Source organism: Oncorhynchus masou, chromosome 28 (genome assembly GCF_036934945.1).
Source record: "Oncorhynchus masou masou isolate Uvic2021 chromosome 28, UVic_Omas_1.1, whole genome shotgun sequence".
Lineage (NCBI taxonomy): Eukaryota > Metazoa > Chordata > Actinopteri > Salmoniformes > Salmonidae > Oncorhynchus > Oncorhynchus masou.
The window spans coordinates 62,915,852-62,932,928 of NC_088239.1; the positions used below are offsets into that span (position 1 = coordinate 62,915,852).

Genomic DNA, 17,077 nt, shown 5'->3' on the forward strand with positions numbered 1-17,077 from the left:
AATATTAATGACCTAAGGCTCGTATTTCTGTGTGTTATTATGTTATAACTAAGTCTATGATTTGATAGAGCAGTCTGACTGAGTGGTGGTAGGCAGCAGCAGGCTCGTAAGCATTCATTTTGCCAGCAGCTCTTCGTTGTGCGTCAAGCATTGCGCTGTTTATGACTTCAAGCCTATCACCTCCCGAGATGAGGCTGGTGTAACCAATGTGAAATGGCTAGCTAGTTAGCGGGGTACACGCTAGTAGCGTTTCAAACGTCACTCGATCTGAGACTTGAAGTAGTTGTTCCCCTTACTCTGCATGGGTAACGCTGCTTCAAGGGTGGCTGTTGTCGTTGTGCTCCTGGTTCGAGCCCAGGGAGGAGCGAGGAGAGGGACGGAAGCTATACTGTTACACTGGCAATAGTAAAGTGTCTATAAGAACATCCAATAGTCAAAGGTTAATGAAATACAAATGGTACAGAGAGAAATAGTCCTATAATTCCTATAATAACTACAACCTAAAACTTCTTACCTGGGAATATTGAAAACTCATGTTAAAAGGAACCACCAGCTTTCATATGTTCTCATGTTCTGAGCAAGGAACTTAAACGTTAGCTTTCTTACATGGCACATATTGCACTTTTACTTTCTTCTCCAACACTTTGTTTTTGCATTATTTAAAACAAATTGAACACGTTTCATTATTTATTTGAGGCTCAATTGATTTTATTGATGTATTATATTAAGTTAAAATAAGTGTTCATTCAGTATGGATGTAATTGTCATTATTACAAATAAATGTAAAGAATCAGCCGAATAATCGGTATCAGCTTTTTTTGTTCCTCCAATAATCGGTATCGCCGTTGAAAAATCATAATTGATCGACCTCTAATACAGGCTAACTAATCAAAAAGCTTGAGAAATGAGCGTGAGGCTGCTGGCTACATGTTGGGCATAGGCTCTGTTGACTAGGATGGACTGAGAAACAGACAGAGAGACAAAGCGTACGAGAGACAGAGAGACAGAGAGAGAGAGAGATAAACTGTCAACAAAGACAAAAGAGACAAAGGGAAAAAAGCAGGCAAACAAAGGCATTACCCCATGAAGCTCCTGAAAGCAATCCAAGCCACAAAAGAGAAAGATCGAGGGACAGAATTAAATTAGAAAGAGACAGTCAGCGACACAGAAAACCATCCATATACAATAGGCTACAGTTCAGAAAAAAAAGAGAGAAGAGTAAGATTGACAACAGCAATACAAATGTGGTACAATAGACTACTTCCCAGGTTATTACACATTAGCCCCACCATGACTGACTGAGCTGGTTGTGGGAGAGAATACACCATTTCCTTTTACTGGTTGGAAAGACTGGATTTGACCTCCCTTTATTGTCTTTGTGTGTGTGCATGTGTGTGCTTGTGTGTGCATGTCTGAGACTGTGTGTGTTACTTGCCATAGAAGCACCTGATAACATTTCCCTCTCAGTACCAGGGAGGGAGAGAACAACTGCTGTACATTAACACTAAGACGAAGCCCCCACCCACCTCCGCAGCTTAACCTCACGCTCATTAACCAAATCCCACACACCCTATTACACAGATGGGAGGGGTGATTAAAGGTTAAAAGAAGAGTTTGAGCAACAACCAATTTTGGCAAATAACCACAGGCAAAGTGGTTTAGAGCCCCTCATTGCTGTACAGAGAGGTTGATTTGGGGGACTGTTTTGGGCTGTGGCGGGGGAGTGAGTGCACCACCCAGACTGGCATATTTGTAGATGCACCAGCTGGAGGGTCAGTGTGTTGACTGTGAAGTGACAACCTAGGGGAGAGGTGCTGTTGGCTGAAAAAGGATTTGAAACAGTACTAATACTGTAATCAATTTAAAGGGGCAATCTGGGATTGGAACATACATTTTTGGACTTAAGTTTCTCAATTTCTCCAGCCCCATTCCTCAGCTTTTTACCAAAACAAATGGTGAGGTGCCTGCTTTGTTTGGTTTTTCAAATCCCAGATTGCCCCTTTAACCCCACCTACAGCTGGCACAAGAACAAACAGTAAGTCAAGTGTTTACTTACGAGCAGGCGAACGCCACCAGAGCTCCACTGACCACAATAAAGTCCAGGATGTTCCACAGGTCCCGGAAGTAAGAACCAGGATGAAGGAGCAGTCCCAGGTCTATCATCTACACACAGAGTTAAAGTCATAAGGCAGATGATCAACATTATGAATGTTAATGGATGAATGTTACCACTTCAGCAAGGAGCCCTGGTCTTGGATATACTGTAATACCAGTGCTACCACATTACAGTGGAGCTAATTCTAGCTGCAACCTAAGAGAGTACCTCTGTGTGTTCAAACTGAGGAAACTGTTGTATGTCTATTTCCAGCCATTTCACCAGTATGACCTCTCACCTTAATCACCATCTCAAATGTGAACACTCCTGTGAAGACGTAGTCCAGATACTTGAGCACCTGCAAATGATTGAATGTTCAGTCAGATGTCACACAGCCCGTCTTCTTTCCTCTTCCTCAAGACACACAGCAGGCAATCACCTTAGCAGCACTCAGCTCATATTTATTACTATTTTTGTTTCTGTAGCACTCTCACAAAGTACAACTTTCAGGTGATATTAGCAGAAATTCTAGAAGCTTCTGGCAGCTCAATCAGGCCTAATGAATCAGCTAGTCAGTCAGTCGGACTGAGGGGGTTCTGGGATTTGGAGGCAATTCCTTTAGCGCTAGTAGGAACTGCTCCTCGGGCCTCCGTAATACCCAGCAGTGTGTGTGTGTGTGTGTGTGTGTGTGTGTGTGTGTGTACTCTTGCAGGACTCACGTTGTTGCGTGGTGCATTGGCCTGCACAGGGTCTTCAGCAGCCAGGGCTATGCTGCTCATGGTGATGACCGACAGGATACACATCTCAAAGTAACGCAGGTTCACCACGTAGTGGCACAGCCGACGCACCCTGAACAGCACAGGTAATCTCACTGAGTGCACTCAACATACCCTCTCAAAACGCTGACATAATACTGAGTGGCAGAAACAGTTTGAGCCCAGACTAGTCTTACTAGCCAACAGGTTCCCTGTCTCAGGACATGACTTACGGGTTGGTCTGTCCAAACACAAACATGGAGCTGTAGGGGAGAATGTGTTTGGGGCCGTTCTTCAGCTCCTCCTCCAAGTCCTTCTTCTCCTCGTTCCGGGGGAGGCTCTCACAGTCTATGTTATCGACTATCAAAGAGAGAGTGAGTGCGAGAGTGAGAGAGAGAGATTACACTCAGAAAGAACTCATGATAGACCTTCACTACAACTTAACCAACACACAGCTGATCAGGCACTGATCAGTCATACTAACCTAATGTTACACTACACTTTCACCCAAGTGTTTCCCCTGCAGCCTATGGCTGAGAGGAACATAACACAGTGGGGAACTGACTGGGGTAACGACTGAGGTATTGATAAAGGCAGGGGTTTTCAAACTAGGGTCCGCGGCCCCCTAGGGGTTGTGGGGATTTTTTTTCCCACCATTGTTATGTCACTGCTTCCAGCATGAAGGAAGTTAGAGGTTGTTTCACTAGCCCATGCTAACTGGGCTTAGTGCAATGACTGGAAGCCTACAGGAACAGTTAGCATGCAAACTGTTCCTGTTCATCCGACTCTAGGGAAATAGATAAATGGCTTCATTGCCAAAATCTTGAACTATCCCTTTAATATGGAGACAATTCTTAAGCAGGCCATTTAAGTGGCAATTTATGGGATGGAAAAACTATTTCAGTGTCAACTTTAAAGACCAAAAACAGACAGAAAGCACACAAAAAATATTAAACTTTATTTTTTCATAATATCCTCTTTGAGAACTAACAATCAAATAAAAGCTAGACAGTCAGGGATAATTATAAAAATAAATGTCCATTAAAATTGTTCTAAAGTTTGAGCAGAGGAACCATGGCCATGGCAAAATAGAATTGGCAAAATTGTTACAGCTCTATGCCAAAGTGTGTAGAATTTCTGAAAATTGGCTTCAAAATCTTCAATGAGTTTAATGAGAAAATTTGAAGAATTGCTGAAAATGTGCTTTACAACAGCAACACTTTCTCTACGCCGCGAAGATTCCTTTCTAGGTAATAGACTATATTAGAGTTTACACTTCCTCTTCCAATGAACTGTGAGGTGGTCAGAAAAATGAAACTACTTATCATTATTAAATGTTAATTACTTCTACTTGCCGTTATCATTCACAATTTGTTTTGCTAACATATGATGGGGGGATCCCTGGGTCGCTGGTTTGCCTTGGCGGTGGGTCCCTGGGCAAGAAAAGTTAGAAAACTCCTGGACTAAGATAGAGACTAGGGTACTGACTGGGTATGATGGTAGTCTCTCTGGATGGGGCGGTGATGGTGACAGGGATGTGGACAGTGTTGCTGTTCAGGCCTGCCTGGCTGGCTCTGTGGCTGTTCTTCTGGTTGTCAGCATCCTCTTGCTTCTCTCCAGCCTGCAGACCTGCAGGAGGCTGCACAGGACTGGTGGCCAAGCTCTCCCCTTGAGAGTCGGTCTGCCTGTCCCTGCAAAACATTCAAAACACAGCCTGTGCACATCAGTGAAGCTCTGCGGTGATGACTTAGTAAAAAAGAGGTAATTAAAGCACATTGAGAATGTGTTGGTCAGTCAGCACTGGTTTCACCTGTGTCCTTGGTCCCTGTCTCCATTTCTCTCTCCGTTCTCTCTGCACTCGTCTCCATCCAGCGTTGACTGGGCCCTGACTCTGCGTGAGCGGTGCTTCCTCCTTTCTCCGTTCTCCTCCCTGTGGCCCCGGCCCCTGCTCTCCAGTCTGTCCCTGGTAGCCAGGGCCCCGTTCCCCTGTCTGTCGGAGTGGTGGTGGCGGTCTTCCCTTCCCTCTCCCCCTCCGTTAACCCCCTCCTCTGGGGATTCAGCCTGGTGATGGTGCCTGTGGTCCTGCCCCCCCTCTCGACTATGGTTCCTCTCCACCTTGCCCTCTTTGGACCGGGGCCTGTCTGGGTGGTAGTGGTCCCTACTGCGGCTGTGGTGGGTGTGATGCCTGCTCTCCCCATTCTCCCCATTCCTCTCCCGGTGACGGTAGTGCTTGCGTGGCTGTGGACCGTGGGGGTCTCCTCCCTCTTGCTGGGGGTCTGCTCCGTCTCTGTCCTCCTCGGGGGGTCGGGGATTGTCCCCGTTACCTGGCTCCACCACTAGGGGGCGGTCGTTGTGGGTCTTCATGTCGGAGCGCAGGTGGAGGGCGGAGGAGACCCGCAGACGCTCCTCCGGGTCCATCTCGTTGAACAGAGCCTCGGAGCTGGCTCTCAGGTTGTTTCGACGCAGTTGGTTGGTGCGCTGCTCCCACACTGACATTATCTTATTGGCTCTCTGCTGCTCCTTACTGCAGAGCCAATGGACAGGTGAGGGGAACAGATATGAGGGGTGAGAGGGATACAGGGTGTTAGAGTGAAGTAGCAGCTCACCTGTAGCTCTCCTATTTTGGAATTAATGGTGTTTAAGAAAACACTGTCATCCATAGCACAAGCATATTTTGCTATCAACCCATGAGCATCTGAGCTTCACAACTTGCACACAAAACAAATCGCTAATTTCTCCCATATGGTCTGAGTTGCTGTACAAACAACAGTGGGACTTTGCTGGCTGGAGACACAAGATGGTCTTTATGGATGTGCCAACACAAATACTCCCCATAGTAAACTTGTCAATTACCACGCTTGGGTTTAAAACATGCTCACCCAAACCTTCTACAGATTCACACATGGGCTGCATCTGAAATGGCACCATATGCCCTATATAGTTCACTACTTATGACCAGAGGCCTGGTCAAAAGTAGTGTACTATGGAATAGGGTGGTGCCATTTGGGATGCACACTGGCCATGTTTGGACCAGAAGCACCACGGTTCCCTGTGAGGTCTAACAGGCATGTGAGAACATGTGATGGTTGCATTAAATCAAAACAAATGTTATTGGTCACATACACATATTTAGCAGATGTTATTGTGGGTGTAGCGAACTGCTTGTGTTCAAAGCTCCAACAGTGCAGTAGTATCTAACAATTCACAACAATACACACAAGTCTAAAATTAAAAGAATGGAATTAAGAAATATATAAATATTAGGACGAGCAATAATATATATATGAGACTAGTAAAGCAGTATGTAAAAATGATTAAAGTGACCAGTGATTCCATGTCTATGTGTATAGGGCAGCAGCCTCTAAGGTGCAGGGTTGAGTAACCAGGTGGTAGCTAGCTAGTGATGGCTATTTAACAGTCTGATGGCCTTGAGATATAAACTGTTTTCCAGTCTGTCAGTCCCAGCTTTGATGCACCTGTACTGATCTCGCCGTCTGGATGATAGCAGGGTGAACAGGCCGTGGCTCGGGTGGTTGATATCCTTGTTGATCCTTTTGGCCTTCCTGTGACATTGGATGCTGTAGGTCTACTGTTGTGTCGTCTGCAAACTTGATGATTGAGTTGGAGGAGTTCATGGCCACGCAGTCATGGGTGAACAGGGAGTACAGGAGGGGACTAAGCACGCACCCTTGTGGGGCCCCTGTGTTGTGGATCAGTGAAGTGGAGGTGTTGTTTCGTTAGGGATGTCATTTTCTCCTTGCTTATGCTTCCTTTTTCATCGATTCTTCTGAGTTAGTACTGTAGATGACAACAGTTGATAATTCTCCAGTATTGTGAGCAGCCAGTCCTGACCTGCATAATGGGGGAAGCTAGCTTTCATCTCCATCCTCTCATACCAGCAGCTGAAAATACCTCACGTTGATCTCCTAGTTCCTTTACTCTCTTAATGGTAAGCTAACATGCCTAACAAACTAGAACACTTGAATAAACACAGAACAGGAAAAATGGGTCTGGATTCAGACAAAGGCTAGGTTTTACATTAACTTCATACCAAGGTCAAAATCTAGTGGATTAGAATGAAGATGGGAGGGAAATATAGATTTCAAGGCAAGTAACCCTTTGTTCTTCCTGCCATGGGATATGATATACTTTTTAAAAAATGTACCTCCTTTTTCTCAAAAATTTTGTGATATCCAATTACGAGCCTGTCTCATCGCTGCAACTCTCCAATAGGTTCAGGAGAGGTGAAGGTCGAGTCATGAGTCCTCCGAAACATGACCCGCCATGCCGCACTTCTTAACACCTGCTCGCTTAACCCGGAAGCCAGCCGCACCAATGTGTCAGAGGAAACACTGTTCAACTGATGACTAAAGACAGCCTGCAGGAGCCCGGCCTGCCACAAGGAGTCGCTAGAGCGCGATGAACCAAGTAAAGCCCCCCTGGCCAAACCCTCCTCTAACCCGGACAACGCTGGGCCAATTGTGCACCGCCCTTTGGTACTCCAGTTCACAGCCGGTTGTGACACAGCCTGGGATCAAAGCAGGGTCTGTAGTGATGCCTGAAGCACTGTGATGCAGTGCCTGAGAATGCAGTGCCACTCGGGAGGCCCGAAGGAATCATTTCAGATGGTTTCTATGTACACATGTTTTTGACTGTATGACTCTGTGTATGAATATACAGTTGAAGTCGGAAGTTTACATAGACCTTAGCCAAATACATTTCAACTTAGTTTTTCCACAATTCCTGACATTTAATGCTTGTAAAAACTCCCTGTCTTAGGTCAGATAGGATCACCAATTTATTTTAAGAATGTGAAATGTCAGAATAATAGTTGATAGAATGATTTATTTTAACTTTAATTTCTTTCATCACATTCCCAGTGGGTCAGAAGTTTACATACACTCAATTAGCATTTGGTAGCATTGCCTTTAAATTGTTTAACTTGGGTTAAACTTTTCGGGTAGCCTTCCACAAGCTTCCCACAATAAGTTGGGTGAATTTTGGCCCATTCCTCATGACAGAGCTGGTGTAACAGGTTTGTAAGCCTCCTTGCTCGCACACGCTTTTTCAGTTCTGCCCAAAAATGTTCTATAGGATTGAGGTCAGAGCTTTGTGATGGCCACTCCAATACCTTGACTTTTGCCACAACTTTGGAAGTATGCTTGGGGTCATTGTCCATTTGGAAGACCCATTTGCGACCAAGCTTTAACTTCCTGACTGATGTCTTGAGATATTGCTTCAATATATCCACGTAATTTTCCTCCTTCATGATGCCATCTATTTTGTGAAGTGCACCAGTCCCTCCTGCAGCAAAGCACCCCCACAACATGATGCTGCCACCCCCGTGCTTCACGGTTGGGATGTTGTTCTTCGGCTTGCAAGCCTCCCCCTTTTTCCTCCAAACATAACAATGGTAATTTTGGGCCAAACAGTTCTATTTTTGTTTCATCAGACCAGAGGACATTTCTCCAGAAAGTACGATCTTTGTCCGCATGTACAGTTGCAAACTGTAGTCTGGCTTTTCTATGGTGGTTTTGGAGCAGTGACTTCTTCCTTGCTGAACGGCCTTTAAGGTTATGTCGATATAGGACTCGTTTTTACTGTGGATATAGATACTTTTGTACCTGTTTCCTCCAGCATCTTCACAAGGTCCTTTGCTGTTATTCTGGCATTGATTTGCACCTTTCGCACCAAAGTACGACAGAACGCATCTCCTTCCTGAGCGGTGTGACAGCTGCGTGGTCCCATGGTGTTTACACTTGCATACTATTGTTTGTACAGATGAACGTGGTACCTTCAGGCATTTGGAAATTGCTCCCAAAGGGTCAACCAGACTTGTGGAGGTCTACAATTTTTTTCTGAGGTCTTGGCTGATTTCTTTTGATTTTCTAATGATGTCAAGCAAAGAAGCACTGAGTTTGAAGGTAGGCCTTGAAATACATCCACAGGTACACCTCCAATTGCATTCTTTGTGTCACCTGTAACTCAAGACTCAACAGGCAGGGGAATAGATAAAACAGACAACAAAAGCAATAGACAGACAGACAAACAAGTATGCAAGGCATAGACAAATAATGTAAGCTGTGATTTTGGTATGAGAGAGAGATTACAGTGGACAAGATAGAAACATACACACAGTTTAGCAACAACAACACCACAACGTTTCGAAATGAGAGTTGTTACTAATTGGCAAAAATTATGAAGCCAAATTCATGTAATTTCAAAGAGGTCAGAGGTTAAATCAACGTAATGCTATGTTTCACTTTATTTGATTTGTCTAGTATGGCATACGACCCCTTGGCTACTGTACTATAATTCGTTTGGTCCTCACCCAGTGTGTTGAAGAAGTGAAACCCTGGGGCATAAAAAACACAAGCTGTAAAACTGACAAAATGTCTTGGGAATTGACCGTGCTCCAAGACATTTAATATTTATATAGCAATTATTCACAAAAGCTCAGGTTAAACTCTCATCATTTCAGATGTCAACACAGTGGAGACGAAAGCTGGTGCTATGCACAATGAAATATTCAGTATTCAGAAACACACACACACACACTCAAGTCACGCTCACACACATTTACACACATACATGCATTTACGCACCTGCATTTACACTCACGCACACACACAGTTGCCTTAACTTCAGTAAATAAGACAAGTATTATTATTTGAAATCTCAATCTATAATGAGAGCCACCAGTGAGCCACCACTGGGTTCTACAGTTTCAAGCGTATCTCAACACTCTGGGAAGACTGGAAGGATCACAAGAATGGAGAGAGTGATTTAATAGAGGGATTGGAAGGCGAGGTGGAGGAGGAGGGGAAGGAAGAGATGGAGAAGTGGATGGGGCGAGGAAGAGGGGGGAAAGGAGAGGAGGATCAAGGCGAAAGGGGAAGCAGGAGGAGGCAGGTATGGGCGAGAAGACGGGGAAGGAGAGGAGAGGGCGTAAAAATATTGTAACATTGTAACAGAGAGCAAAAACTCACGGTGAATGCACGCTGGAGACGGACGAGCTGCGAGAGAGTGCATCTCGATTTTGCTTTACAAAACTGCACATTCAGAACAAAAACAATAAAAACAAAAAGAAAGAAAGAATGAGACACAAACCAAAAGGATGTGATGGGGAGAGGTGGACTCCATAAAGTGTCTGTCTGCCTGCCTGCCTGCCTGTCTGTCCACCTGTCCCCTCCACGAACAAGAAGGACTAGTCCAACAGAGCAACAACTACAATAGTGGTTAACACTTCAGCAGTAGGGGTAGTGTACACTATACCGTATAGATAGTTTGTAGTACTGTACTTTGTAGTGCTGTACACCACACACTGTTACATACTGTGTTCAAGTGACTACGAGGGGTGCAAATATTTATTGTTACTAAACCCCTTCACTGAAGTGTTACCAAAGACATAAAACTGAACATTTTCAGAAGAAATAACACTCAAGTCAATGCAATTAAAGAAATGGTATCAAAGTGGATTTGCAAAGTTCAATACACAATGGGTTTACAAAGCCTTTCAAACGTAAGAGTGACATTTTCAATCAAACAGACAATGGTCTTTGTTTAAAAAACATCATGATTACCTTTGTGAATAAAAGACAATTATGGATTCCCTTAATCAAAAGTAAAAAGCCTTTTTGCACATTATGCAGATATCTAAAAATAAAACATTTCCTCAGAAATGGCCTGGATCAACATAGCTTTGAAATAGACTGACAAATTAACCTCATTAAGGTTTAATCATTCTATGTTAAAAAGATACAATTCAGTGTACACTGTCATGCCCTGACCTTAGAGAGCCTTTGTTATTCTCTATTTGGTTAGGTCAGGGTGTGACTTGGGTGGGCAAATGTGTTTTATTTCTTTGTTGGCCGGGTATGGTTCCCAATCAGAGGCAGCTGTCTATCGTTGTCTCTGATTGGGGATCATACTTAGGCGGCCTGTTTTCCACCCTAGTTTGTGGGATCTTGTTTTTGTACAGTTACTGTGTAGCCTGCAGAACGGTACGTTCGTGTATCTTTTTTTTTTTTTTTTTGTGTTCATCAAAATAAAGAAAGATGTGCCTTGGTCTCATTCCAACAACGGACGTAACAAGCACAGATAAAACAAGTGGCTATTTATGGCAAATCCATCTTCAAAAGCAATCATCAGGTTTGATACAGTAGGCTACTGTCAATCTAAAATGTGTTTATTCATTATTCATCTTGGTTGACTAAGAACTAAAATAGTGTGTAATTTGGTCATCTGTCCATGAGAGATGAATTCATTCTTTCAAAGATCTGTTTTCTGAAACTAACCACCATTCTGACCTAGACTCGTATCCACAAAGCATCTCAAAGTAGTGCTGATCTTGGACCAGGTCGCTCCTATCCATATTATCTTATTCATTATGGTGGTAAAGGCTAAAAGGATCCTAAATCAAAACTGCTACTCTGAGGGTATTTTTCAATATGTGCCCGGGTCATTGGGCTCACAGGCAGGACACAGAGGACATGTCATAAACATCTAATAGATGATGTGTCCCACATGGGCTGAGAATGACATTACTGATGCATTGTCATGTACAAACCAATGACTTATTGACTGTCAAAATGTTTTGTCAATATTCTTTATAGAGTACTGTTGTCAATAGAGCTCATCTTTACCTAGTACATAATGGCATCCCTAATGCTGAAAATGACACAATTCAAGAATTAGTCCTATAGCCAATTCCAGTGGAGAGAGGGCATGGCTGCTTGGTTAGATACAGTAAATAGGTTATAGGAGATTGCTGATGTTGACAATGTTCTGATTGACTCCATCAGACTCTAATGCATGAATCAGTTGTATTGATGATCACGAAATAAGACTGAAAGGCCAATCAGAGAAACTGCTGCTGACTGGAGATCTGTTTCAGATCAATCATCTACTCCTGTCAGAAAGAGAAGGATCATCGTCAAAGCACACACACGTAGACAGAAACATGCCAGACATGTCAATTGTGTAGTTAGGAGAATGCAAATGGACAGAGGCGATAATCCCAACAGAGACACATTGAGAGACAGTGATCAGAGCCAAGACACCAACAGCATGTGCAGAACCAGCTATATCTGATACTTGACAATATAGCGACAGGCTGGTGTCAGAATGGGAGGGGACACAGGAAACAACATGTTTAGAGAACATGGGGGTGGGGGGTGGGCGACTTACGCAGCGATAGAGATGTTGGCTGCTGACATGGGGCTGACCTCCTTCACCTCCATGGCCTTCTGCAGGGCCAGCTTCTTATTGGCTTCTTCCTCCTGCTTCTCCTCATCCTGGATCAATAAACCATAAGGGATGGGTTACCAGGGGTCATTTTATTCAGAATTGTTCTTTAAAGTTCCCTGGGTAGAATGTGGTTCTGTGGGTTCATCAAACTTACCTTGGTGAGCTCCTGTGCATTGGCGAGGTTGTCGACGGCGATAGCTAAGAAGACATTCAGGAGCGTGTCTGGTTGGAACTAAGCTCAGGAAAAACTTTAACACAATTTTAGTGGATTTAACGGCTAAGCCGTGGTGCATTGCAAGCAAGCATCAGCAACAGACCGGATGTGGTGGAAATGTGCGAGGTTGAAATGGACAGAATTCACTGGGGGAACCCTCCTAAGGGGGTCCAGGAGCATGCCCCCCCCCCACGGAAATAATTTGTCAAAGTTTACAGCTCTCATTGCAGCACTTGACATGAGATATTTATATTTAACTATATGAATATTTCATGCAGATGAAATCTCTGATATCCATGCAGTGGCACAACTCGGAGAGTCAGAGAGGATACAGTTTCCAAAGAGTGTGAGGACGATGAAGTAGACCGAGGAGAACATCCCCCGCCGTACGCCCCCCTGGGACTCAATACCATGATACATCACTGCGTTCCAATCCTCGCCAGTCAAAATCTGCCATTGGCCGTTGAGATAGAAAAGAAAATTTAGTTTTTGGGGGAGTTGTTCAGTGTATGAAATGAAGAATACAAAATATTTAGTTATAATGTAGGGTCAACATTTCAACAATTAATACTTTAAATACAAGTATAACACAGGCTAACAGAAAGATGAGTAATTTGGAGACAGAGACAAAAAGTAGTTAGACCAACAAATTCCACTAATTGCAAATTATCTTAGTTCAAAACACAATTATTTAATCTAGTCCAACATTCCGAAGGATAGAGCTCCAGAGTGAAAAGCCAAATTAGTTGGTTCATTAAATGGAGAGAAGAAGAGACCGAGTACCTGGAAGACGGTGAGAATGGCCGCGGGGAAAGTGTCGAAGTTGGTCGTCGGCGTCTCCTCTTCAAAATTAAACCTTGGAGAAAGGAATGGACAGATTGAGTCAAATAGAAGACATTTGGCCTGAGAGAGGACAGGCAGGATGTTCAGAATCAGATACATGGGTTTCCATCTACATGTAGGTTTGAGCATAGTGCATTTTATGGTCACAGCAGTTTAAATGTGTAAATTCAGTATCATAGCATTTGCAGTCATTGGATATGCTACAACAACCCTGAATTACTTCATGTTTGCCAACTGATATCATCTGGCAGACATACTCTTCTCCAACAAATAAACAGTTATAACTAATTCAATGCAACAACAGATCTCCATCCTGCTGTTTATCAGTACAAATACACATAATATGCACACTCTTGGTACTCTTGGTACTCTTGGTACTCTTGGTACCCTTGGTACCCTTGGTACTCTTGGTACTCTTGGTACCCTTGGTACTCTTGGTACTCTTGGTACCCTTGGTACTCTTGGAACTCTTGGTACTCTTGGTACTCTTGGTACCCTTGGTACTCTTGGTACTCTTGGTACCCTTGGTACCCTTGATACTCTTGGTACCCTTGGTACTTTTGGTACTCTTGGTACCCTTGGTACTCTTGGTACTCTTGATACTCTTGGTACCCTTGGTACCCTTGGTACTCTTGGAACTCTTGGTACTCTTGATACCCTTGGTACCCTTGGTACTCTTGATACTCTTGGTACCCTTGGTACTCTTGATACTCTTGGTACCCTTGGTACTCTTGGTACTCTTGGAACTCTTGGTACTCTTGATACCCTTGGTACTCCTGGTACTCTTGGTACTCTTGGTACCCCCTGTATATGGCGTCGTTATTGTTGCTTTTTTATTTTTTACTTTAGTTAATTTTATAAATATTTTCTTAATTCTTATTTTTCTGCATTGTATGGTTAAGGTCTTGTAAGTAAGCATTTCACAGTAAGGTCTACACCTGTTGTATTCGGGCCATGTGACAAATAAGATTTGATTTGACAGTATGATGTAGACATAATTAGGAGAAGAAACTCAGAGTTCAAGACCCAGGCATTCACATTGTTACTGTACCTTGTGACAGTTACATTACAGTCTCTATCTCTCTGTCTGACTCTCTATGTCAAACCTGCTCTTTGAAACCTTTACACACACACACTCCTACACACACCAACAGAACCTTGTATAATGTTATACACAGGTACAATAGAGTTCTGAGAGAATGTGGGGATCGACACTGTGCATTCCGAGGCTTCAGGTGAGGAGTGGTTTCAGAGATGGCGGTGAAGGTTGTTATATATGTCATTAAATAATACAGAGCCATGCAACACCAGGAAACACAAGCCACCATGGAGGGAGCCACACAGCTCCATAGCTCCAACCTTTACAGCATTCCTGATGTGACGCCTGAACAATCTACATGGTATCGTGCAGAATGAGGACATTCAGAAGAGACCTGCACATCAGAGGTAGCTGTGTGTCTGTAGCTGTGACTATAGTTATTACACAAAACAAGACAGGTCAAACTCCTCAATTACAGTCAATGCAAAGCTCAGCGGAATAGAGGTTAAAAACAGATACTTTTAAATTGACTAAATAAATAACATGGGCTGTAAGCAATAAGCAATAAGACATGCCCAAGTATGCCCAAGTATTATCCATGACCTTACCACAAACCCCATTTTATAGATACATGCTACCTATGATGATCCTTCAATTCTAACACGGTCAAATGCTTACCGTCCCCTGCAACAAACTGATCATTTGTTTTCTACACTTCATACAGTGTTCAGAGAAGATACATATTTTCATAGGAGCACTTTTTTTCATACAGTTTTGTCAATTGTTGAACAATAGCAATATCCATCAGAACAATGTTGATGGACTTACCTTAGCACTTGCAATAGCAGTTACATAGAGTCCTACACTGAGTATAACAAACATTTGGAACACCTTCCTAATATTGCGTTGCACCCCCCCACCCCCCTTTTTCCCTCAGAACAGCCTCAATTCATTGCGGAATGACAAGGTGTCAAAGGTGTTCCACAGGGGTGTTGGCCCATGTTGCCTCCAATGCTTCCCACAGTTGTGTACAGTTGGCTGGATGTCCTTTGGGTGGTGGACCATTCTATTTGTTATTATATATAATTATTTATTACATAAAACACAAGGAAGGGGTAACATTAAAGTATTAGAACATGAAGGACAAACAATCCAGCATCAAGACACTATCAAACATGTATCAGTCTATCTGCAACAGAGCCATCCTTATGTGTGAGGGTGTGTGTGTGTGCATGATATGATATGTGATATGAAATATGTCATAATTTCCTTTTTCATGATCACAATCTTGTGAAACCCAAACCCTCCAAGAACCCTCCACAGTTCCCCAACAGCTGTCCCTCAACCATTCGAGACTCTCCCCTCCCCCCCGGGAAAAATAAAAATACAATTAATTCCATTCTCCACCCCCACAACCAGGAGAATGATCTAAAGAGAAAAAAGGAGAAGACAGAAGAAAACAGCAAACAACAATGCAAAAAAATGGACATCAAGGACAACTGAAATCATACCAGCAATGCCAACTTTAAATGTTTGTGTGCATGTCTGGCACTATTACGTGTATGTGCGTGTTCTTGTATGTGTTTATTTGAATGAGAGTGTGTGTATATGCATGTGTACAAACACTTGCACGGCATCAGCCTCAGGCAAACCGGCATTAGTTGTAAAAACACTGCCACTTAGTGTCATTCAAATGTACTTTTATTATGTTTCATTTAGACTTTTTCCCCTTTATTTTTTGACCATCATTCTCTCTCTCACACAGCAACTCCACTCCCACTTGTCTCCAATTCAACATAACAAACTTCAGCTTCCCTCAGCCCATCCCATCTATCTCTGCTGGTCACCCACAGCTTCCCTTAGCTCATCCCATCTATCTCTGCTGGGACACCCACTTCGTGTTTCTACACAACACCTATCTTTCAATTATGCTATGATGTTTAATGCACAATTTCAATCTATCTAATCGAATATAATCTACAGATTATCAGAAACAGGCTACCAGAGAACAATAGCAAAATAAATGGTCTATTGATTGTGGACCATTCTTGATACACCAAGCAGTGTTGCAGTTCTTGACATAAACCGGTGCGCCTGGCACCTACTACCATACCCCATTCAAAGGCACTCTTAAGGATCGTACCTTTTTTTTTTACATTTTCACCTAAAATTACATATCCAAATCTAACTGCCTGTAGTTCAGGATCTAAAGCAAAGATATGCATGTTCTTGATACCATTTGAAAGGAAACACTTTGAAGTTTGTGGAAATGTGAAATGAGTGTAGGAGAATATAACATATTAGATCTCGTAAAAGATAATACAAACAAAAAACATGCACTTATTTATGTTCCATCATCTTTGAAATGCAAGAGAAAGGCCATACTTTCAGATAGGAGTCTAGGTATAATTTAGATTTTGGTCGCCAGATGGCAGCAGTGTGTGTGCAACGTTTCAGACTGATCCAGTGAAGAATTACATTACTGCACAATATTTTGTATCAGGTCTGCCAGGAGCTTGCCCAAATGTGCTGAATTGGTCAATTTAAACATGTTCAAGTACATGCTATGGTAAAGAAATGTCAGGATGGAAGTGATGGGGTCGTGTGAGGAGAAGAGCATCAGAGGAAGTGATGGGGTCATGTGAGGAGAAGAGCATCAGGATGGAAGTGATGGGGATGTGAGAGGACAAAGTGTGAGCAGAAGTGATGGGGTCGTGTGAGGAGAAGAGCATCAGAGGAAGTGATGGGGTCGTGTGAGGAGAAGAGCATCAGAGGAAGTGTTGGGGACGTGTGAGGAGAAGAGCATCAGAGGAAGTGATGGGGTCGTGTGAGGAGAAGAGCATCAGAGGAAGTGATGGGGTCATGTGAGGAGAAGAGCATCA

At 43.3% G+C, this 17,077-nt stretch overlaps 1 protein-coding gene across 4 annotated transcripts in view; it reads right to left on the reverse strand.

Annotated features, from left to right (window-relative positions):
* The window catches only part of LOC135518050 (voltage-dependent N-type calcium channel subunit alpha-1B-like), a 225,896-nt gene that overhangs the window by 46,219 nt on the left and 162,600 nt on the right, over positions 1 to 17,077 (reverse strand). For all 4 annotated transcript variants that reach the window (XM_064942882.1, XM_064942884.1, XM_064942881.1 and 1 more), the window contains 11 exons: positions 13,097 to 13,169; positions 12,646 to 12,763; positions 12,254 to 12,321; positions 12,040 to 12,146; positions 9,840 to 9,902; positions 4,661 to 5,374; positions 4,339 to 4,541; positions 3,084 to 3,210; positions 2,815 to 2,944; positions 2,394 to 2,453; positions 2,057 to 2,163 (listed from right to left, as the gene is read on the reverse strand). In XM_064942882.1, coding sequence (XP_064798954.1) covers positions 2,057 to 2,163; positions 2,394 to 2,453; positions 2,815 to 2,944; positions 3,084 to 3,210; positions 4,339 to 4,541; positions 4,661 to 5,374; positions 9,840 to 9,902; positions 12,040 to 12,146; positions 12,254 to 12,321; positions 12,646 to 12,763; positions 13,097 to 13,169 — 1,770 coding nt within the window. The remainder of the gene's footprint in view (positions 1 to 2,056; positions 2,164 to 2,393; positions 2,454 to 2,814; positions 2,945 to 3,083; positions 3,211 to 4,338; positions 4,542 to 4,660; positions 5,375 to 9,839; positions 9,903 to 12,039; positions 12,147 to 12,253; positions 12,322 to 12,645; positions 12,764 to 13,096; positions 13,170 to 17,077) is intronic.